Below are 23701 nucleotides of genomic sequence, written 5' to 3' on the forward strand. Positions count from 1 at the left end.
ACAAGGTTACAACTGCGTTTATAATTTTACATATTAGTCGTAACGTAGTCGTTAAATGGCGACTATTTTTACGACTACTGAATTTTGTCGCAATTTGGCGACTATTGTACGATCATTTTTATTTAGTCGTAAAATAGTCGTAACAGAGTAACCAAATAGTCGCTAAATTTAGCGACTGAAAAATAGTCGTAAAATGTAGTCGGCTATGGGCTGTTTTCTTGTAATGAGGTGTTTTAAGATGTCGAAGTTGAGGAATGGGTTTTGATTTTCTGAATCTTGCGCCAATCATTTTCAGTACGTACAACTTGTTCATATATATCTAACAAGAACATTGTGTTATGCCATGAAACTTGTACTGGTAGAAGTGTCGAACTGAAAGCAACCATGTTATAAAAAAAAAGACGAAGAAAGGAAAAGACAAGACAAGGAGACCCAAAGAAAGAGTTTAGCGAGTGAGTGAAGATGATATAGTAAAGTTGGTTAACGCAAATTGACTAGTTTACTATGAAATACATAGTTGGAAGGTTTTTGGAATATCAATAATGTGTTATAGTATGTGTAATATTTTGTAGTTCATATACTAAATAATTTATAAGTTAATTTTCAAAACTATGATTACAAATATGTAGTATGTATGAGATAAACTAATAGTTTTAGTGTTAGTTCGTAGTCCAAACACGCCATGCTAGGCGGGTCAGATAACATGTTCAAAGATTTTTAATCCGCAAAAACTCACCATACGAAACCCGAGAAAGTAAAAATTAGTTTTAATTACGTTGAGATCAATGCGTTGAGATCAAAAATCTCGGCGGCCCACGGATCCTCCTCCAAGATCGAAAATTAGAGAGAGCAACGCTGATTTTTGCCGTTGGAAGAAGGATTCCATAAACGCGGAGAAGCCGAAGCTACAGTGGAAGTGGATAAGGAGAAAGCCAATGGTGAAGTTCTCCTTCCCTACTCTTCTTTCTTCTTCTTATCTCGAATCCCAAATTAGGATATTTTGCACTACAATCAATGGTGACATTAATAAACCGAACCGGTTCATCGATCTCTTTCCATAGTCTATAATATGTTTTTTTTCCATTTTCGATTTCAGTCTTCCGTCAATTTTACAACGATCGATCATTGTTTAAGAATACAACACAAAGTTATATGATTTGGCGTTAAACGAAGATACATATTCAATGGTTAGTCAGATTTTGGTCTGATTTAAGTTGATTAATTAATAATGCCAAAACTTAAAGTTTTTCTTTAAAAGGTTTTAACTCCATCAAATTTAACTCAAACTCTTAGACATTAATTAAAACTAATACATTCCTTCTTCTTCTTCTTCTTCTTTTTCTTCTTCTTCTTCTTCTTCTTCTTCTTCTTCTTCTTCTTCTTCTTCTTCTTCTTCTTCTTCTTCTTCTTCTTCTTCTTCTTCTTCTTCTTCTTCTTCTTCTTCTTCTTTTTCTTCTTCTTCTTCTTCTTCTTCTTCTTCTTCTTCTTCTTCTTCTTCTTCTTCTTCTTCTTCTTCTTCTTCTTCTTCTTCTTCTTCTTCTTCTTCTTCTTCTTCTTCTTCTTCTTCTTCTTCTTCTTCTTTGGTTTAACTGAGACAAATGGGTACAACTATGTAGGAAATTAAGGATCCAGAATTTGGTACAACTGAGAAAAATGGGTACAACTATGTTTATGCACTGCTACTAAAAAATGGAAATTGACTGTTTTCTTTCTCTTTCTTTTTCAGGTGACAATGCCAAAGACTTCAATCATACGCTTTCTTTATGATGGATACTATTCAAGTATTGGAGAAGATGTACGATGGATTTCAAGAGAAGATAAGGAAGTGTATTCTTTTCTTATGAAGACATCATCTAGTGATGTATCATATGCTAAGTTGGTTGAGAAGATATGCAGCAAGATAAGGGTAGATGTGGCTATGAAAAATCTGAGAGTTAGTTACTTTCCCTTCTCATTCCCAAACTATAAGCGAATACCAAATTATATTTGAGATGATGAAGATGTTGTGTGTTATTTAAAGGATGTGCCTAAAGAAGGGTTTAGAAGTGTTTTGCATGTCGAAGTTACTAATAATGAAGAACAAAATCAGGGGATCGATGAAAATGAGGGGTTTGATCAAGTTTTGATAAAGGATTTGGCAACAAGAAATCTTCCAAATAATGAAGAGATTGCTCTAATTGGTGGAGCTAATAATAGTGGTGGAGCAAATGATAGTGGTGGAGCGAATAAAAAGATTGCTCTAATTGATGGAGTGAATAAAGAGATTGCTCTAATTGATGGAGTGAATAAAGAGATTGCTCTAGTTGGTGGAACGAATGGTAGTGGTGGTGGTGGTATCGTAGATATGTACGTAAGAGAACCATCACTACAAAATCTGGTGGTGGTCGAGAATGAAGATAGAGATGTAGAAGGAAACCAGTCTGGACCTCTTTTATGGGAAGATGGTCTTGATTTTACGATAGGCCAGGAATTTGGAAGCAAAAAAGCAATACAAAGTTTAATTGAAAAGGCTGGACATAAGAATTGTTTTGAGTTTGTTGCAAAGAAGTCGGAGCCATTGAGATATGTGGCAAAATGTTCTGAAGCACATAATGGTTGCAATTGGTACGTAAGAGCTGCAAGGAGTGATAAGTCTAAGCCTTTCTCTATAAGAACTCATAGAAATATTCATACATGCTCTCGGTCAAGAACAAGTACAGGGCGAATTAAAAGGAAAGGTACACCAAATATGGTTGCTTCTTTATTGGCTGCAGATTATCCGGGTGAAATTGCCACGCCAACTCCAAAATCTCTCATTCACTTGGTTCAAAGAAGATTTGGTGTGAAGGTGTCATACTCTACCGCGTGGAGAGAAAAAAAAAGAAGCTACGGATGATGTTCGAGGTACCCCAGAGAAAGGTTTTAGGCTTATGTATTTATATATGTTCATGTTAGAAAAGATGAATCCTGATACAGTTTCATATGTGGAAGTGGATGAGGAACATAAGTTTAAGTACTTGTTCTTCGCACTAGTAGCTTCCATTGAAGGCTTCCGAGTCATGAGAAAAGTGATCATTTTGGATGGAACCCACCTTAAGACTGCATATGGTGGAGTGCTACTTGTTGCTACAGCTCAAGATCCCGATCATCACCATTATCCGCTTGCTTTTGGTGTAGTGAATGGCGAGAATAATGAAAGTTGGTTTTGGTTTCTCGAAAAGCTCAAATCGCTTCTACCAGATGGACCTGAAATTGTGTTTGTTTCTGACAAAAAAATTCAGTCTCCTCAGGGCAATAGCAATGCTCTATCCATTGTCTCACCATGGGCATTGTATCTACCATTTGTCTCAGAATGTGAAAGGAAAAGTTATTGGAGTAAACAAAGCAATATGTGCCAAAAAGTTCAGGTAATGTGCTCGGGCTTATACGGAGGCAGAGTTCTTACAGCTTTATGGTGATTTTTCGTCAACATATCCTTCGGCACGTTTGTATCTAGATGAGCACACGGAGATAAAGCACTGGGCTAGATGTTATTTTCATGGAGAAAAATACAACCTAGACACAAGCAATTCTATTGAATCGATTAATGGTGTTTTAGAAAATGCAAAGAACTACTCACTGTTACAAATGATAGATGCTATTATCGAGAAAATGATTGAGTGGTTTGCTAAACATAGAAAAGCTTCTGCAGAAATATCAACTGCACAGAAGCTGGTTCCTTTTTTGGAGAAAGAACTCACAAAACATGTAAGGAAGCAAAATTGTTGGTGGTGAATGAGCTAAACTGTTACCGACTTGAATATAGTGTGATAGGTAGTGATGGTCTACAATATGTGGTTAATTAGAGAAGCAAAACTTGCAGCTGTAAACAATTTGATATAGACAAATATCCATGTGTGCATTCAGTAGCAGCTGCAAGAGAAGCAAAGAATGAAGCAGATCCTGAGATAGAGTTACATGACTTGTGCTCAAAATATTACTGGATTGAGATTTGGGTTTTGGCGTATTCAAGGACGATTTATCCGGTTCCCCATAGTTCTCAATGGATTGTTCCCGAGGAGACGATGAAACGGTTAATCTTTCCTCCGGATTATGATGTTAAACAAGGGAGAAGACAAGAAAAAAGGTTCGCATCTATTGGAGAACATAGAGGAAAAGGAGGTAAGAAGAAGTTGAAGAAGCCGACTGGTACGAGGTGAGTGGTTTGACAAAGATGGTGACCAAAATTGATTCTGATTGCTTTTATTGTGATGATTTCCATAGACGCTTGGATCACTAAAATATAACTTTGGTTCAATAGGTTGAGTGTCCTCCTCCGTATCCATCTCTGTTTCCTGAAATACAAACACAATTTTACAAAGAAATTAAGTGTCACAACATAGTTGTACCTAGTTGTAATATGTTGTACTAAACAAAATAAATTACCTCCTGGTCAGAGACATGTCTCGGATGGATAGGTGATGAATTCACTGGACCAGATTTGCCTACTTGATCTTCTCCGACATCATCCACTACATTTTCACCAACTTTATCTCCCACGACATCATCACTACATTTTCACCTGCTATCTCCAATTGCTTTATTCTTTCGGATCTTCTAGTACCACTTCTTACAATAGATCCTCCTCCTCTGGTTTTAACCATTTGGATTGGTACCTAAAACAACAAATTTATATCAAACTTTGAAAAATCAGTCTCATTATCTACATAAACTCACACAATCCAAACACAAAAACAAACGGGTCCAAAAGAAACTCAAACTCTCACAATCTCATTATCGAAAGCAAAGAGATAAAAACACACACAAAAACAAACTCAAACTCACACAATCCGAACATAAACACAAACACAAACTCAAACTCACACAATCTCACAAACTCAATCCGAAGACAACCTCACATAAATAGATCTCATTATCTATCTACACTCAAACTCACAACACATTTCACGAAATCATTTCAAAAACACACTTCCCAAACTCAGAACTCACAAAGTTCATATCCTTTTCACACAATTTAGAGAACTAAACCCAACAACTAGTCGATCAAAGCAAAGAAATAAAGAGAATGGCTTATAATGACTGGCAGCTGAGAGGAAACGAACGGCGAATTCTGATTTCTCACGGCGAATTTTGATTCTCACGGCGGATTTTTCCAAAGAGAAGAAGAAAGGGGATTGAGAGAAACGGATGAATAAAAGAGAAGAAGACAAAAGAGTATTGAGAGAAGAGGAGAAGAATAAGATGAAACGAGATTAATCCTCCTCTGCAACTGTCGACTCGAGTCGGAGGAGAAGAAACAGGATAACACGAGAAAGAAAAAAAAGAGAATAAAGAAATTAGGGTTTGGTTATGAATTTGGGGATTTAAGATCCAAAATAGATATGGGTATACCATATCTAGATCCAAAATTAGGTTGGGTCTGTAAATATAGAAGAAACCTTAAATTTATTTGTCTTTTACTAATTATCTAAATAAAAATAAAATTTTAAATACAATTTTTAATTAAGGGGGTTAAATAGAATATAATTGGAGGAGAAGGGGCTAGAGAGATTTAAATCCATCTCATTTGACAATCTCAAAACTCCCTACTCGAAAAACAATTTCTTTTAGAATTATTTTTAATTCAAAAAATATGTCTATTACTTTACTACCCTAACACAAACAGAATTATTACATTTATTACCTGGGTTTTATCCACCCATGATCAACAAGTCAATTAAAACCCAATGTGTACTCCACCACAATCTAGTGGTATTGTTGTAACACTTCAGAATCGAATCCACAGGGACCAAACAATGCACTATAAAATTGTATAGATCAAATATAGCTAAGGCAATGAGAAAGATTGTGTTTTAAGTAACCGATTAAAAACAGGAAAGTAAATAAGTTGCTTTAAATCAAAAATGAAATATTGGGTGCAGGGAATCTATGGGGATATAATTTCGGACTAAGGTGGTTAGATGGGATGCATTAAACACCGTTCTAGAACTCAAATCACAATTGTAAAGCTAACCTACTTTCGCAGTGTTAACTATCTATGCAATGAATTCACTAAACCCTAAACCGTCGTTTCGACCTAGCAAACCAAGCAACCAATAAAGGTTCAAGTTTGATCTGTTCACAAGGTGCCTCAACTTCAACTTTCGTTGGCTAAGGTCCACCTTGCTCACCTATGTTCTTTTTAAGCAATTCAACAACACTTTTGATGCCTAGATGAATTAAAGCCACATTCATAAACTAGGTAGCTAATCTAGTTTAAGCATTAAACACAACTATAGATGAAGAACACAATAGATCAATCCCAAATCTAACAACCTAAGTTTAGAGAATCATAAAACCCCTTTTGAAACCCTAAACCCAATTAAGAAACTACTCAGACATGGAGAAACAGAAACAGCAAATCAAAGATGAAGAAAACATAATTGAATTGCAAAAGAAATAGAAAATAGGGTTTAGAAATCTTCTCCAAAGTGTCAAGAAGGATTAGAGATCTTCTCCCTTTGCTCTCAATACAAAATAGTCTCAGAAAAATAAAGCTTATGTCTCTGGAGGCCGAGCCTCTAACTTAAATATCAAAATAAAACCCTAAAAATCGGTTTAAAACGAAAAAGGAAAACTTGCTTCGGGTATGGGACTTGTCGATCCCAAATGCGGATCAGCCGATCCTAGATGCTTTTCTCTGTGTTGCTCCATCTGCTTGCTAGTCCGATCAGTCTTCACCAAATTGGCTTTAGATGCTTGTTTTCATCTCCAAAACACTCAGACGATGGAAGTTTTATTTTCCCAGAATGTATCCTAATTTTTGGCCTACCCTCCATAGCATCGGGTGACCAAGTATGCGATCCTATATGCGCGGTTTTCCTTCTAAAGTAGCCTAAAACCTGTACAGACTCACAAAAGACTAAAATGACTCTAAAAACACATTTGGACCTAACAAAAGACTCAAAAGAAGTATGAAAACTATGGTTAAAATCCTATAAAACACAGACACATCAATTCCCCTAGACTTGAATATTTGCTTGTCCTCAAGCAAGAACAGACAAAAACTCAGGAACAGAGAAAAGGTTTGAAAGTGGAAACTCACATATTCTTGGGAACCTTTTCCTTGCACTCTTCATCAAATCAAATTAAGAACTACTTTTTGTACTCTGCCCATGATTAGGATCAACACTCCCTACTCTGAACTCCACAACCTTAAAGAACCTTCAGCATCCCCATTGTTGTCTCTCTAAATCAGATTAGTGAAAATGTGTGGTCTCGCCGAGGGAATATCGATCACTGAACTTACTGACTCCTTCAACCTTTTAATGCCTAAGACTTCCTTCATATGCTTCCTTTTCTCTCTCTTTTCTCACTTCCAAAAGATTGATTTCTCCCTAATTTTCTAGGGTATCATTGTATTTTTTTATCAATCCTTTTCTCTTTTCTTGTGGACAGGTTTCCATGAATTCCGAAGGATGCACGGGTTTACGCACAACCCTTGGTTCACTTCTTTTTTACCTATATCCTCTTTTTCTTCTTTTTTTTTTTACTGAGTACTGAAGGGAAGAGAGAGGGGAATCATACTTTGTGAGGAATTGCATGTCTTGTATTGCTTAAGGGAGGAGTCTTGTTCGATGTATACCAAGTCCCAAGGCAAGAAGTTAAATCCAGTTAAGTCCTTACAAAGCTAGAGACAACGTCAAATCAGCTTAATGTTCTCTTCGGTGAGGGTCTTTTGGGGCGTGTTGAGACTGCTCATGTTTATTCCAAGTTTCATTCAAAAATCAAAAGTACTAAAGCAATCATAAGAGTGTTAGTTCAAAGCAAAAGATTCCTAGAAATGATCATAGTTTCCCAACATTTTTGACTCAATAAAATAAGAAAACGACTCAAAGACTTGAAAAATCAAAAGGAACAACCAAAGAATATGACATTAGTAACTTAGAGACATCCCTCCCCCGGACTTACTTCACACCGTCCCGGTGTGAAAGCAAAACCAAGAAAAGGACAAATCCCACAAAGAAAATAAGAAAAAAAAATGAAAAAGAAAAAGTAAGGAAAAGAAACAAAAACCGCTGATCTTGCATTTGGTGTTGGAGTGGTGTTGGCAAGGGTGGGGACCGATCGGTCTCAGGGTGGGATCGACCGATCTGCAACATTATTGAACTTAGAGACACCCGCAGAAAACCACCGGGATCGGTCGATCTTTAAGGAGGATCGATCGATCCAAAGCTCCTGGAACAAAAAAAATTTCGCATCTTCTGCATTTGGAACCTGTTCCTGAAAACACTTAACACCGGACGTGATTTCACCGTAATAAATCCTAAAAACAAAACCAAAATCCTAAAAAAAAATAAACAAAAAAAAAAAATAAAATAAAAGGGTAAGCCAGCACAAATCCCATGGGTTGCCTCCCATAAGCGCTTGTTTAAGGTCTATAGCTTGACCGTGGTTTCAGTTTTCAAGTGTACTCCACCACGATCTAGTGGTATCGTTGTAACACTTCAGGATCGAATCCACAGGGACCAAACAATGCACTATGAAATTGTATTTATCAAATATAGCTAAGGCAATGAGAAAGATTGTGTTTTAAATAACCGATTAAAAACAGGAAAGTAAATAAGTTGCTTTAAATCAAAAAGGAAATATTGGGTGCAGGGAATCTATGGGGATATAATTTTGGACTAAGGTGGTTAGATGGGATGCATTAGACACCGTTCTAGAACTCAAATCACAGTTGTAAAGCTAACCTACTTTCACAGTGTTAACTATCTATGCAATGAATTCACTAAACCCTAAACCGTCGTTTGGACCTAGCAAACCAAGCAAGCAATAAAGGTTCAAGTTTGATCTGTTCACAAGGTGCCTCAACTTCAAATTTCGTTGGCTAAGGTCCACTTTGCTCACCTATGTTCTTTTCAAGCAATTCAACAACACTTTTGATGCCTAGATGAATTAAACCCACACTCATAAACTAGGTAGCTAATCTAGTTTAAGCATTAAACACAACAATAGATGAAGAACACAATAGATCAATCCCAAATCTAACAACCTAAGTTTAGAGAATCATAAAACCCCTTTTGAAACCCTAAACCCAATTGAGAAACTACTTAGACATAGAGAAACAGAAACAGCAAATCAAAGATGAAGAAAACATAATTGAATTGCAAAAGAAATAGAAAATAGGGTTTAGAAATCTTCTCCAAAGTGTCAAGAAGGATTAGAGATCTTCTCCCTTTGCTCTCAATACAAAATAGTCTCAGAAAAATAAAGCTTATGTCTCTGGAGGCCGAACCTCTAACTTAAATATCAAAATAAAACCCTAAAAGTCGGTTTAAAACGAAAAAGGAAAACTTGCTTCGGGTATGGGACTGGTCGATCCCGAATGCGGATCAGCCGATCCTGGATGCTTTTCTCTGTTTTGCTCCATCTGCTTGCTAGTCCGATCAGTCTTCACCAAATTGGCTTTAGATGCTTGTTTTCATCTCCAAAACACTCAGTTTCCTTCTAAAGTAGCCTAAAACCTGTACAGCCTCACAAAAGACTAAAAGGACTCTAAAAACACATTTGGACCTAAGGGCATCTGCAGCGGCGTTCCTTCGCTGCGTCCTTCGTTACAAAATTATTAAATTTAAATAGAAATTCCCCAATTATTAAAGGGACATTCCTTAAAAGGGGACGTATTTATCTCGGTCCTTCGTTACACGTGGCAGTGTGTGCTACATCTCCGCCGTTCTTCACACAAATCACACAAATCAGTTTTTTTACAGTCTTTCGCTTGTTTCTGATGAATCTTTGTCTTCTTCGATTGTTTAATGTTGGGTGTGGAATAACAGAAGTGTAACGCGGCGGATCCGTACAAGTTCAACAGCGGAAACTCCTCCGGTTTCCATCTGCTTACATGCGACACCGTTCCCGCAAGTTTTTCGAGGACTCGTTTGGAAGATTCGATTCACAAGAACACCACTCGCCTCCGTATCTTTTCCGGCACTGCTAATCCTGCCTTAGCTCAGGTTCTTTCTTAGTTTGTACTTGTAGTTTGGAACGATTGGGAAGAAATTGATAAGTAGATTTTGACTAGAGATTTGTTCAATTGGTTGCTAAACGATTACGAAGAAACTGATTTGTGTGATTTTGTAAATTGGGTCTGGATCTTGAGAAAATCTAGATTAAACATTTTGCTAATGGTGAGATATATGTTCAGCTTGAAGAGAGTGTAAGGGGATGCGATATGTTCAGCTTGAAGAGAGTGTAATGGTGAGATATATGTTCTGGTTGTGTTGCCATTTTAGCTAATTGTGATGGGCTGGTCCTACTCGTTATACTGCATCTTGCATTACAAAAACATAGATGACAATGAGTTCTTAGTGTGGATGCCAAATTGCTTCTGAATTCGAACTGTGATCTTAAGATTATGGATTTTGGTTTGGCAAGGACGACATCTGAAACAGAGTTAATGACAGAGTATGTTGTTACTCATGGGATAGGTGCTCCACTAGACAGAAAGGTTTGTGCTGTAAGCTTCATCCAAGGCCTGACATGTTACGATACTAGAGATGGTTTTTGTGAGTCATCTGAGTTGCCTTTTGGAATGTGGTGGAGGTCAGGAGAGTGGTTTATGATTTGGATCTTGACAAACCTCAAGGCTTTGTTGCAGTGGGTGAATACTATGGGAAGTTGGCGTTTCTATGGAGGAAACCAAGTCTTCTTTTTCTTGGAAGCATAGAGATTTGGTGTAGAATGATTGGCTTGGCTAGGAGTGAAGCAGGATTTAGTGGAGCTGCAGAACCCTCTCAACTTCTCAGGATTGGTCCTCACACCTTTTTTTTTCACCACTGTTTGTCGGTTGGTTAAACTCGAGATCTCTTGTTGACAAAATATGTTTAGTACTCTCTTTGGTGTAGAAACAGAATGATTGTTTTGGTCTTTTGGATACGAGTGACGAGTGAAGTAAGGATTCATTTGACTGTATATATGGTAGCTTTGTAATTTTTTTATGTTTTTAATATCAATATTATATGTTTTATTTCAATTAAAACTTTAATATGTTTTTACTTATTTATTTAAATAATTAATTTTTAAAATTAAAAATACTATTATTTTTTCCAGGAGACCAAATGTGAAGGACACCAATGCTCATACCAAACTTAAGAAACTCTCAAAATAAGAATAAAATATTTGAAGGACCAAAAATTGTCCTTCACCGATGCACATGCCCTAACAAAAGACTCAAAAGAAATATGAAAACTATGGTTAAAATCCTATAAAATACAGACACATCAACCCACCCGATATTTATTGGATCTAACCCACAAACATAGAATAATTATAACTTCAAAAAAAAAAAAGGATCTAAAATAAAATAATTAATTTTTTTTCTCATTGTTGTTTTATCATCTCATCCATTATTTCTCAAACTACTATCTCAAAATCGAATTTTTGAAACTTGAGAAACTAGATATTATGTTATTCTGTTCAATTGATAAGGAAGATGAGTCCAAAAAACAAGCTTTGGAATTATAATTTGTGAATTCTGGGTTTATGTTCTTCTCTAAATTTCTGGGTAGTAATACTAGTATAACTAGGTAAAACTAATGTGATTTTGAAATATTAGTAAAACTTGGTAACACTTTGTTTTATGTTTATTGCAAGATTTCAACGATAACTACTGTCTAACTACTCGAAAATGGCTAAAACAAGGTGGGAAAAAAGAGGACGAAGATTGCTCGAAGTTCAAAGGTAGAAGATTCGCAAGCCCAAACAAATGAAGAGGTAGAAGGAGAAGAGAGCGAGTGATATCCGGAACCAAATAAGGAGGAAGAAGGAAGAGAGGGCGAGCGATCTCCGGAACCAATTCGGGAAAAAGAAACAACAACAATGAACAAGCGGTTTCTAAAACCACTTCAAGAAGAAGAAAGAGAAGGAGATAGAGATTAGTGAAGTACGAACTCAGGAACCAACTCGGGAAGAATTACAAGCCAAACTCGAGAATCAGGTCATTCGTTTGGGTTAGAGCTTCGTGATTTGCTTCCACGGACTCAGAACATTACGGACTGCGTTAAAAGATGGAAATTGCAAACGTCACGATGAAGAGAGATCGGTGGCAAATACATCTAGAATCTCACTCTGAGTGATTTTGCAAACGAAGGGCTCATCTCATCGTTTCTAACTGCACGAAAAACTAGGGAAACAAGTCCGTAAAATTCTGGGTTTATGCTCATATTAGAATTTCTGGGTAGTAAAATAGTATACTAGTTTTACAAGTTTTTTTTATTTATCTATATATACATTTTTAAAGACATATATAAAATAAATCCTGAAGTTCAAACTTATTTACAATCATGCTACTGATATTAATTATTTGAAATTCATACTTTGGGTCGACGATATAACTCTCTCCAACTAAGGCCATTTTATTTATATTATAGTCTTTGCTTTTTATTTTTATTCCTTTCCATGTTAAAACTTTCCAAGTTTGGTATTTCTTAGTTTGGTGACATGGTTTGCCGCAAATAAGTGCTCTTTCTTTAAATGATTCAATTGTTTCAATAAAAAATTTCCATTTCTGATTCATAATAACTTTTTCGATTGCATCCTAACTATATAATGAACCATTTCCATAGTAAAATATAAGCATTACATCGTAGCTATATAATATGCTAAAAATACATAGAGAACTGACCTGTGTTTATTTCTTGGTTACTGCATGTTTCCACTTGATGATGATTTCACCATTGGGGAAAACTCTGACATAAAACACATAAGTATTGGTTAGATTAATATTAAAAACATCACTTACTTAAAATTCGATTAAATATAACCCATATTATTAGTAAAATAGAAGCTTTACATGTTTTCAGATAACAAACCTGCTGGTATCAACACAATCGTACTCCATGCCATTTAAAACATTAATAAATGATCTGTCCAAATCGAATTTTACATAATAGATTAACCAGAAAGTATATGGAAAGGATGGTTCATTATGTAATTTTGCTAATACTCAATCAGCAGAATAAATCGTGATAAGACATCATATCTGAAAAATAAAATTAGCACATTTGACCAAATAACTAATTTGATCTCAACTCAAATTATGAAAATATTTGGATCCTATAAATACAAAGGTGTTAAAATGATATACAGATGTAACAACCTAAATTAAAAAGTCAAATTATAGTATAATATATATATAATTTCAAATATTATTATCCATATATTGTAAATAAATATACAAAATCATAAAAACAGTATATTTGTTGACTAAAGTAAATTATATGAACAATAAGAATATTTTAACTATATAATAAAGCAATAAATATACACAATGAAAATTATACAATACATAATATATTTATGTAAAACTATAGTACATTTAAAAAATATAAAACATATTAGTTACATATATAAAAAATATAAAAAATAAATTATATTATGCATTCCTAAATAAAACTATAGCTCTGCGGTGTACCGCGGGTGAATATCTAGTTTATAGTATTAATCTAAATATTCAACTTCGTTTGGGAAAAAAAAAATCAAATTTTGTAGAATCAAAATCTCAAGTAGCTAGAACTAGATAAAACTCATTTGTTTTAGATCTCATTCAAATTGAATTTCTGGGTTTTAGTAATACTGGTATATATAGGTATAACTAATATATTTTTGTAATACTAATAAAACTAGATAGAAGTAGTCAGAATTTATTTGTAATTAACCATTTGTTGCAGAAACAAAAAAAAAAACCACACATGGAGCTTACAAAAATAAAAATAAAATCAAAAAAATATATGAGCTGCACTGCCACGTGTACAATATGTGTGTTCACACTTAGTGTTCACACTTAGTGTTCACACATAGTTATACAAAGTATAATAGTTGTACTGCAATTGCAAATAGTTCTATTTTTGAGGTTTTTCCATTTAATTAGTTTTACCACTTTTAAAATTATATTTTTTAGTTTTACTGTTGGTTAAAGTCTATTAACATATAATTATGAGTTTGTTATGCATTCATATGTTTTAAACCTACAATTCTATAACTTTGTCATCCTAACTTGATTATTATTTACAAAGTGACCTTAAAAGTATAAGGAAACACTTGTTTAGGTTCTTTCATAACAACCCAAAATTCATATATTTTTTAAAATTTCATTCTTAGTAAACATTTAAACATTACTTTTGACATTTACTAGGTGCTTCCCCACGCAACGCGTGAATTGTGGTTTAGTTGGCACTTTCTTGTTTTTTTTTGGTCTTTTTCGTTTTCTCTTTTGTATTATTTCGTTTTAATTAGGCATATACGGGCTTTGCCGTCACTTTTATTTATACACTATATGTTTATACCATTTCGTTCAGATGTGTATAATTTTTTATGAATTATGAAGATGTTGTTTCTTGCTTTTGAGGATTCAATCTTATCATTGACTGATATTGTTTCCAATATATTTATTATATTATAGATTTTCTAATTAACTGCTTATGTAAACTCTTCATACGTTGATGTTGCAATAATAAGTTATTTTTAAAAAATATCTTCCGTGTAATTGATTATGTTTGTATGCCCATGTTTTGGTCTAATATCAATAAGATCGTTTCTGTTTTTCTTTAGTTGGCTTTGAAACCAATATTGAGTTAAGCAAATAATGGGTGAAATTATGGTGTTAATAAGTAATATAAATTATTATGTATATATATTGTATATATGTGACTATAAATTTAGCTAACTAAAAAATTATGTAATATTTAAATACAATCTTGAACATATATATAAATATATATATTTTTTATTTGTGGGAGGAATGTATGAAATTATTGGATAGAAGTTATTTTTGAGTTAAATGACCTTTAATGTCTTTAAAGTGAGTTAAATATTAATAAATTTTTATATGTGTCTTGACTTTTTTAAAAAGGAATACCAAGTGTTTCCTTCCAAATTTGAAGTGATATAGTATTTTAGTTTTCTTATATGATTTTATGAACTTCAATGTAAAAGTTTTTCAAAGTAATAAGTACACTCACTGATTGAATTATAAAATTTGGAGAAATGTTTATTTCGTTTAATCATCTGCTCTTTTAAATAAATTAAATAAGTATGTTGTTATTCCTACAAATAGGACAACATATATTATAGTTTAACCATGGAGTTAAGCAATGGAAATGGAACTTGTGATTGCAAGACAAAATACTTATATGTTACACATTGATCGTTTAAAAATGAATAGGAACATCTAATTCTCAAATAAAGTTGATTGTTTTGTTAAAACCAACATATGTGAATTTAAATTTAGCTATGCAAATTTAAAAAATAAATATGAATAGATTAGAAAGGCAAATAAAAAAAAAAAATTTATATAAATAAAATAAAAATTGAAAACAATGTTAAATATATATATTACTTTTTACATTAAAATATAGAATCAAACTCTTACAAGTTACAACACATATGAGATATAACAACATTTGATATTGGTAGGAGAGGAGGAGAGAAGGTTTACTATAAGATGGTAATCCAAATTAGATAATGGAGATGAATCTTTAAAAAATAGAACAATGTAATATCTATATATATATATATAATACTTTCTAAATTAAAATATAGAATCAAACTTTTACAACACATATGAGATATAACAACATTTAATATTGGTGGGAGAGGAAGAGATAATGATTACTTATAAGATAATAATCCAAATTAGATAAAGGAGATAAATCTTTTAAAATAAGAACAATGTAAAATATATATCATGTAGTCTCTAAAATTAAAATTTAGCATTAACAATTTACAATGATATTTCATTTTTTTGTTTTACAACCCATACAATAAAAATAAGAAATCAAAAATAACAAAAAAAAAAACGAAAAATGATTTGAGGTATTGTAGAAGAAAATGAGAGAATGTGAAAATGAGATAGTAAAAGAATGTCAATATGAGAGAATGATAGATTGAGAGAATGCTTATTTATATGATAATTAATGATGGAAGTTACATTTAGAACTATGGAGTTACAATAGTAATTTATTGTGTTTGAATAAAATTGAGTTGTAGAATATGATTAATGCATAATTTATTTTATTTTCAGTTATAATTTTATTTTAGTGTGTGAGTTAAATGTATTGTGTTTATTGGATCTTAAATATTGTTTAAAGCAATTAGAAAGCAAATAAAAAATAAAAAAAAATTAGAAAACATTAAATGAAAATCAACCAATAAGGAGAGACCAAAACCTTACTTTTATATATATGATATATTGCTTTAAACTTTGAAATGAGAAATATATTATAAACAATAATTTTACATGAGAAATATATTAATTTAACCAACCAAATATGAATATAAGTTTAGCCAACCAAAATAAATAAAAAATATTTAAATTTAACCAAAAATAATTTCTCTTGAAAGATAATAAGTTAGTAGGAGGAATGAATTAATGTACAATTATTTGGATAGGAGTTACATTTAAGTTAAATGGAGTTACATGTCTTTAATTATAAATAAATATTTTAATTTTTTATAACCTAAAATAAAAGGAATACCAAGTGGCTGAATCAAAATTCACATGATTTGGTTGTTTGTTGATATAAACTCAACACTTACACATAATATTTCAAAATAAAAAATATTATTTTTTAAGTGACAAACTAAATTAGTTTTCTTATAAAATTATATGAATTCTTCAATCTCAATAATTTTTAAAATCCCAAGAATAACTTATATGTTTTTTGGTTTTCACTCATCAACTTAATTTATAGTGCTAGATTTCATACTAATGGTTTCATTTTTAGAGAATTTAGTGAAATGATATTTTTAAAATTATATTTTATTTTTATATTTAAGTTCCAGTTGAATATGTTTTGTTTTTTGGATCATTTTTTATTTTGATTAAAGACACAAAAAACCAATTGTTTAATTATGTTCTTTTTGTTTTCAAAAACCTCAAATCATAAATATATATATATATATATTATATTGATATCTGCAGATTTAACAATTGGATCACAAAACAAAATAGTCTTTATAAATGGATAAATGGATAATTATATTGATCTTTAAATATTATATTGATCTTTATAAATTATTAAAAATGATACATGAATATGTGAGATAACCAGAGACATAATAGATAATTACATATGGATCATTTCAACTTTATGATCTTATTGTGTGGTGAATATTGTAAGGAAGTATGAAAATAATGACTTATAAGATGTTAATATAAAATAGAAAATGGAGATAAACATTTTAAAAGATTAAAATAAATATATAAGATATACATATCATACAAACTCTAAAACTAAGCTTTTACAATGATATTTGATTTGTTTTATAACCCATATAACAACAATAACAAAAAAAATACAAAACAAAACAAAACAAAACAAAAAAGAGATTTGAGAGTAGTGGAAGAAGATGAGAGAATGAAAGAGTGATAGACTAAGAGAATAAGATAATGAGTATTTATAGGAAGAGAAATAATGAAAAATTACATTTAGAAAAATGAGAGTTACAATTCTAATTTTATTGTTTTGTTTTAATACAATTGATTAATACAACTTAGTGGAGAAATAAAGTTAATGCATAATTTATAGGGAGAAGGTATAAAGATTTCAGTTTTATATTATGTAAGTTAAATGTGAAAATTAATTTTTTTTAAATTTGTGTTTTAACATAAATTTTTTTTTTGTTAAAATTGCATTGCCAAGTGGACCAATAAGGAGAGATTGAAACTCTACTTTTATATATATGACTAGTACACACATTCTTATATTTTCTTTAAAAATTATTTTCTTTATGTTCAACTTTTAATACTAGTTTTACTAGTTATACCATTTTTATATTACTTACGCATGTTTTATTCTGTTATGACATAATAATTATATACATCAAGTGAAAGAAAAATTAAACATTACAAGATTTTAAAATTCAAGCTTCTTGTATATCCTTGTATATAATATCAACAAAGTTTTATCAGCCACATATATCTTGAACATTATACTATACATGCAACATTCACACTTAAAATGCATGTTGAGGTTCTCTCTCATTGTATCCTGCCAAAACAATTCCAAAAAAAAAACTCAATTAGTAATACTACTATATTTATTAGTTGTACTACATGAATCAGTATTACCAGTTTTACTAGTTATAATACACTTGGGTGTTGACTGGTTCTCCCGCTACCTCCCGCAAATGCTGCATTTGCGGGTGGTAGCGGTTGCTAGCGATTGGAACCAATCACACAAACCGCTCCCAATCACTCCTAATCACTTCCAACCGCTTCAAACCACTGAATTCCAAAAGCTGCTTCCCGCAAGCATTTACGGTTGCAGACAATTGCGTTTGGACTTTTTTTGTAATAAACTTTAAAGAAATCATTGATAATGATTTTTTTTTTATATCTTCTATCTAACCATTTTATTCATTAAGGATGGGAGAAAATGAAGTACGAATACGATTGCAGAGATTATAAAATAAATAATTAGAAGAAAATAATATTCCAATTAACAATAATCCGGAAAACTTGATGTAAATTTAATGACACATCGCATATAAGTTAAAAAAATCTAAATAAATATAATATTTCATCAGAAATTTAAGAAAATAAGATTATTTGTGAAAAATATTAGAACAAATCACCAGTGACTCTTCTCAACTCTCACTTGACCATTCCTACCGATGCAACTACTGACCCACGATCTAAGAGAAAAGAGAAAAGATCTACGATCTAAAGCATATGTTTTGTCATTTATCAAATTACTTGATTAAATTTTTGGTGAAAAGCCAAATGCATAAAGGAATAAGTATTTCAATATGAAATTTTTTTTTTTGAATAATTATTTTAGTATTTTTTTAATAAATTTTAATTATAAATCAAGTTTAATAAAAATTTTGGTGTTTTTAAACATTTATATATTATATATCACATTTATTATGTTTCAACCGCTATTGCACCCGCTGGTCAACCAGTCGTAAACCTCCCGCAAACGCACCAATTATAAACTGCTAAACCAGTCATTCAAAACGCTTAATAACGTTTGAAACCGCAATCGCCCACTTTTGCAATCTCCCGCAACCGCAACCGCAGCGTTTGAACAAGTCAGACCCTTAGTATTACCAGTTTTACCCAGTCGTGATAATTGAAAATCGAATTGAATGGTTTGAGATTCTAATGTCTACAATTCACTGAGATTCAATAGTAAAATTCATTTCTTATCAACTAAATAGCTCAATCGACCCATAACCCATGGTAAAACACCCAATTTGGTAAGCATCTCAAACAAAATCCAATCTAAATTTCCAAAATTCAAAACCTAACCCTATTTAATCAAGAATTTATTCTTATGTTGAAGAACACACCTATATTTTGAAGGAGAATTTGAATCCAAAAAAGGAAAAAGACGGTGGAGATGGAGAGCTCCGCTGAAGAAACAGTGGCGGTGGAGAGCTTCGGCGGAGAAACAGCGGTGGTGGCTGAGAAAAGAAAAGAGATTGTGACTGATATTTTTTTAGAAAATAAAATTAAAAAAAAACAAAAAAAAAACAGGAGAAAGGAAGAAAGGATAAAATAGTCTGTACACATTTCATTAAAAGAAAAAAGGGTATGAAGAATAGAGAGGGAGATAGCAGATTTCCAAATCAATTTTGGAGACTTTTGAGCATTTCCCTCCTCTCAATTCTATATAATGAGTAATTTATCATTAAGTAACAAACCAAAACAAATATTAGATAAACAAGAAAATCAATGAGAAAATGTTTTTATGGGAGGGCCATGTAGGATATGATTAATTTTGTTATATTTTTAACTTGACGATTTTAGTGTAAACAAACCGAAACTAGATTATAGCTCTCTCGATGATTCTAATCATCACCTCTGATTTTTGAGTTTTGTAATTTTTTAATCTTATCTTACGTATAGTAAGTCGTAACAAAACCAAAAATATAAAAGTTTAAATGTAAAAATGTTGAAACATATAAATGGCAACCAAAAAGACTAATAACCAAAACCACTAAAATAATTGCCGGTCGGTTCACTCTTATTAATCAACCGGTTAACCAATTCCCTCAAATCTTGGTTTTGTTTAATTTGAAAAAACCTGTCCGGTTTTTTAATTCCATGCCTAGTGAAAAATGAAAAATCTATTGTTATAATTATAACCTATTAAGAGTTATGTAATGAAAACTATATATTAAATGATTTTTAATTATAGATTTTAAAACATATCATGGAAGTGACGACAAAAAAAGAAAAAAAAAAAACCAAATGGAAAGAGTTGAAATTTGTAAGAATCGACCCAAAAATGTTGAGATATTTTTCAGATAGGATTGATTTGAAGAAGAAAGGGGGCAGGAGAATGTGTGGCTCTCGTCTCCCACATCACTCCCACAAAACCCTTATTTCCTCCTCCTTATTTGGAGATGTCTCTATTTCATCTTTTCTGACTCACCCCAACATCCTAAAACCCTCTCTCGATCACAAAAAATGGCCTCCATTTCTAGGATTTTGCCAACAGACGGCAAATTAAGTCAATGCAGAATCAACACTTGTTGGGTTCCTGCTACGAGGAGCAGAGCTCATACTCTTTTGGGTAATCTACTAATCTCTTCTATATTATCATCATAACTTCTCTTGATTCAGATTTCTTGTGTCTCTTTTTGCTGATTTATTATTTTTGTTCAGATTCTCCCAAGTTGGTTTCTGTTCGTAGCTCTGGGATTAGTTTGAGGATTCAGAATAGTAAACCGTTACGTCCTGTCTCTGCTCTTGAAGCAACAACAACCTCCAGGTTATTTTGTGGAATTGATTTAAAACTTTGCAGAGAAGTTAGATGTGGATTGAATTGAAATGATCTCGTTATTTCTGGGTGGTCATTAAAGTTTGTTAATTTACAGGAGTAGTAGTGTTGTGTGTAAGGCTGCTGCAGGTGATGTACCTGAGAGTGCTCCTAAGGAACTTAGTCAGTATGAGAAGACTATTGAGCTTTTGACAACCCTTTTTCCACTTTGGGTACTTCTTTTATACCTTTTCTTTGATGAAGTTTGAAACTTTTGTATGCATTTGATAACTGACATGGTGCAATGTGGTTTCGTTGTGCAGGTTATTTTGGGAACACTTGTTGGCATCTTCAAACCGTCTTTAGTATGTCTTTTTTTTTTATGCTTCTTTGTTGTTGTTTTTATCTATAGAGATCTTTGTTCTTTTGGGGCTAATAGAGTGAGTTTTGTTGTAGGTTACATGGTTGGAAACAGATCTCTTTACTCTAGGTCTTGGATTTCTTATGCTCTCCATGGGATTAACTCTTACGTTTGAAGATTTCAGAAGATGTTTACGTAATCCATGGACGGTGAGAGACAATGAACACTGGTGTATTTATTCACTCTGTTAGATACATTGTCTATTTAACGTTGAGAGTCCTTATTCTGCAGGTGGGTGTTGGTTTTCTTGCTCAATACTTGATCAAGCCAGTTCTAGGTTTTCTCATTGCAATGGTATGTTTCCACTAATGTCTATCCCATTAAGTTCTATTTGCTTCTCTGAAATAATTACTTACTCAATATTATGGATGACTCTGTTCTTTTGATATTGGTTCTATTCGTTTTTACTTCTGTAGTGTGTATACGCTCTAACCAAGTTATTGATATATTAGTAGTTGGTACTTGATTAAACCTAGAGTTGACTGTTGTTACGTATTCAAATATCACTTTCTTCTTAGGTTGAATCAACATTTCTTTTTACAGCAACATTTTCTGGCATACTCACTCACTTTTTGAGGGATTCCTGCTGTAGATAGGATTGCTATGAACTTGTTCTATGGGTATTTGGATGATGATTGTTGAGGAGGCGACTAATACAAACTTTTTCTGTGTTTTTATTTTAGACTCTTAAGCTTTCAGCACCTCTTGCGACTGGTCTTATCCTAGTCTCATGCTGCCCTGGAGGACAAGCGTCAAATGTTGCTACCTACATTTCCAAGGGGAATGTGGCGCTCTCTGTACTGATGACTACGTATACTTCTCTTTCTTCACTTCTTTTCCTTTTTATTTTCCCGTTTTTAAATGTGGTGGAAGGCCTCAAATTTTTAACATAATGTTCCCTCTAATTTATTAGGTGTTCAACCATCGGGGCTATTATAATGACTCCTCTTCTCACTAAGCTTCTTGCTGGCCAGCTTGTTCCCGTTGATGCTGCTGTGAGTTTTCTTTATAAATATTTTGAATTAATCCATGCAAAGTAACTGTAGCTAATAAGATAACATTTCATTAAGCCAAAATATGAATCAACATGGTTCAGTAAAAGTTGTTAAATGATTTAGAATAAAAAGAAGCGAAACAGTAAAGAGATGCTAAAACGAAAGCTTACGGATTCATGTTTCTATATCAGGGACTTGCTATTAGTACTTTTCAAGTAGTGTTGGTGCCTACTATAGTTGGAGGTAAGTATGGTGCCAGTTTTTCCAGATAATGAATTTGGCCTGTATATCCTTGGGGACTAATGTCTTTTTCTGCATTGTGCAATAGTTCTGGCCAACGAGTTCTTTCCTAAATTTACATCAAAGATCATAACAGTGACGCCTCTAATTGGAGTCATTCTGACCACCCTTCTCTGCGCCAGCCCTGTAAGTAGTTCATATAAGTATCTAACCATAATCCAGAGAGATGTCTTCAGTTGAGTTTTGAGACTGACTATTACCTTTGTCTCTTTTGAAAAGATTGGACAAGTTTCAGAGGTTTTGAAAACCCAAGGAGCTCAACTTATACTCCCGGTGGCAGTCCTTCATGCTGCAGCCTTTGCTATTGGCTACTGGATTTCTAAGTTTTCTTTCGGCGAGTCCACTTCGCGCACCATTTCTATAGAATGTGGAATGCAAGTATGTTACTTTTTCCTCTACCATATAAATTGCCGTTTGCTACCTAAGCTTTGTTAGGGATTCCTTTTAAGAATATTTCATTTTTGCAAACTGCAGAGTTCAGCGCTCGGGTTCTTGCTTGCACAAAAGCATTTCACAAACCCTCTCGTTGCTGTTCCTTCTGCAGTCAGTGTTGTCTGTATGGCGGTAAGTTTTCATAGCCATTTCACAAAAGTTGACTTGTAGAATTTACAAAGTGTAATTATGTTCAATGGCATTCTGCAGCTTGGCGGGAGTGGCCTGGCCGTGTTCTGGAGAAACCAACCAATTCCGGCAGATGACAAGGATGACTTCAAGGAGTGAGTGAATGACATAGGAAAGGCGGTTTGCATCTCAAAACGATGTGATTGTTGTAATGTTTACTAATTCGTGTTGAAAGAGTTTTTGTTTAAGAGACATAGAAACAAGGGCGTGCATGAGAACTTGTGGTCAAATTTATTTTGTTTCTCAATTAATGGACACAAATCTGTTTTTTTGGGCACACTTTTTCCAAATTTTACTGTCGGTGAATCGATGTTTAAGTTTGGAAAAACAACTAGCGCCTGCATAAAAATACAAATTAAAAAAGAAGGATTAATTAACTTATATTCATTCCTTATATTGGATAATATTTTTTTTAGTAAATATTGCTATTTTATTGAGTATTAATAAGAGAATTTTATCAACACTGCCATAGTACCAAACATTTTGGTCAATTTTCTCTATTTTCTTTTCCCACTTGCCACAACATTATAACTGAAAGACCATTATATATTTTTTTTTTCTAAAACACAAAATTAATTATTTTTCTGTATTTTTTTGGGAATCGACATAAATGAGTAAAGCAATTAGTCGTCTTT

The 23701-nt window shown here is 32.7% G+C and overlaps 1 protein-coding gene across 1 annotated transcript; it reads left to right on the top strand.

The window, feature by feature from the left end:
- The first annotated feature begins 20182 nt into the window (after positions 1-20182).
- On the top strand, positions 20183-23343 carry LOC104787048 (sodium/pyruvate cotransporter BASS2, chloroplastic). Its single transcript, XM_010512540.3, has 13 exons — positions 20183-20543; positions 20636-20741; positions 20848-20962; positions 21053-21094; positions 21186-21299; positions 21382-21444; positions 21834-21961; positions 22064-22145; positions 22337-22388; positions 22474-22571; positions 22665-22823; positions 22920-23009; positions 23088-23343. Exons 1-13 carry the CDS (start codon positions 20438-20440, stop codon positions 23163-23165), a joined length of 1233 nt encoding a protein of 410 aa, XP_010510842.1. The 5' UTR covers positions 20183-20437; the 3' UTR covers positions 23166-23343.
- Positions 23344-23701: the final 358 nt, after the last annotated feature.

Source organism: Camelina sativa, chromosome 5 (genome assembly GCF_030686135.1).
Source record: "Camelina sativa cultivar CO46 ecotype springtype chromosome 5, ASM3068613v1".
NCBI classification, from domain to species: Eukaryota; Viridiplantae; Streptophyta; class Magnoliopsida; order Brassicales; family Brassicaceae; genus Camelina; species Camelina sativa.

Bases quoted from the DNA above. Each gene is read 5' to 3' on its own strand.
- LOC104787048 (XM_010512540.3), top strand. From the start codon at position 20,438: ATGGCCTCCATTTCTAGGATTTTGCCAACAGACGGCAAATTAAGTCAA. The intron at 20,963-21,052 runs GTACTTCTTTTA...TTCGTTGTGCAG, and splicing joins CAACCCTTTTTCCACTTTGG to GTTATTTTGGGAACACTTGT. The intron at 22,389-22,473 runs GTAAGTATGGTG...ATTGTGCAATAG, and splicing joins GGTGCCTACTATAGTTGGAG to TTCTGGCCAACGAGTTCTTT.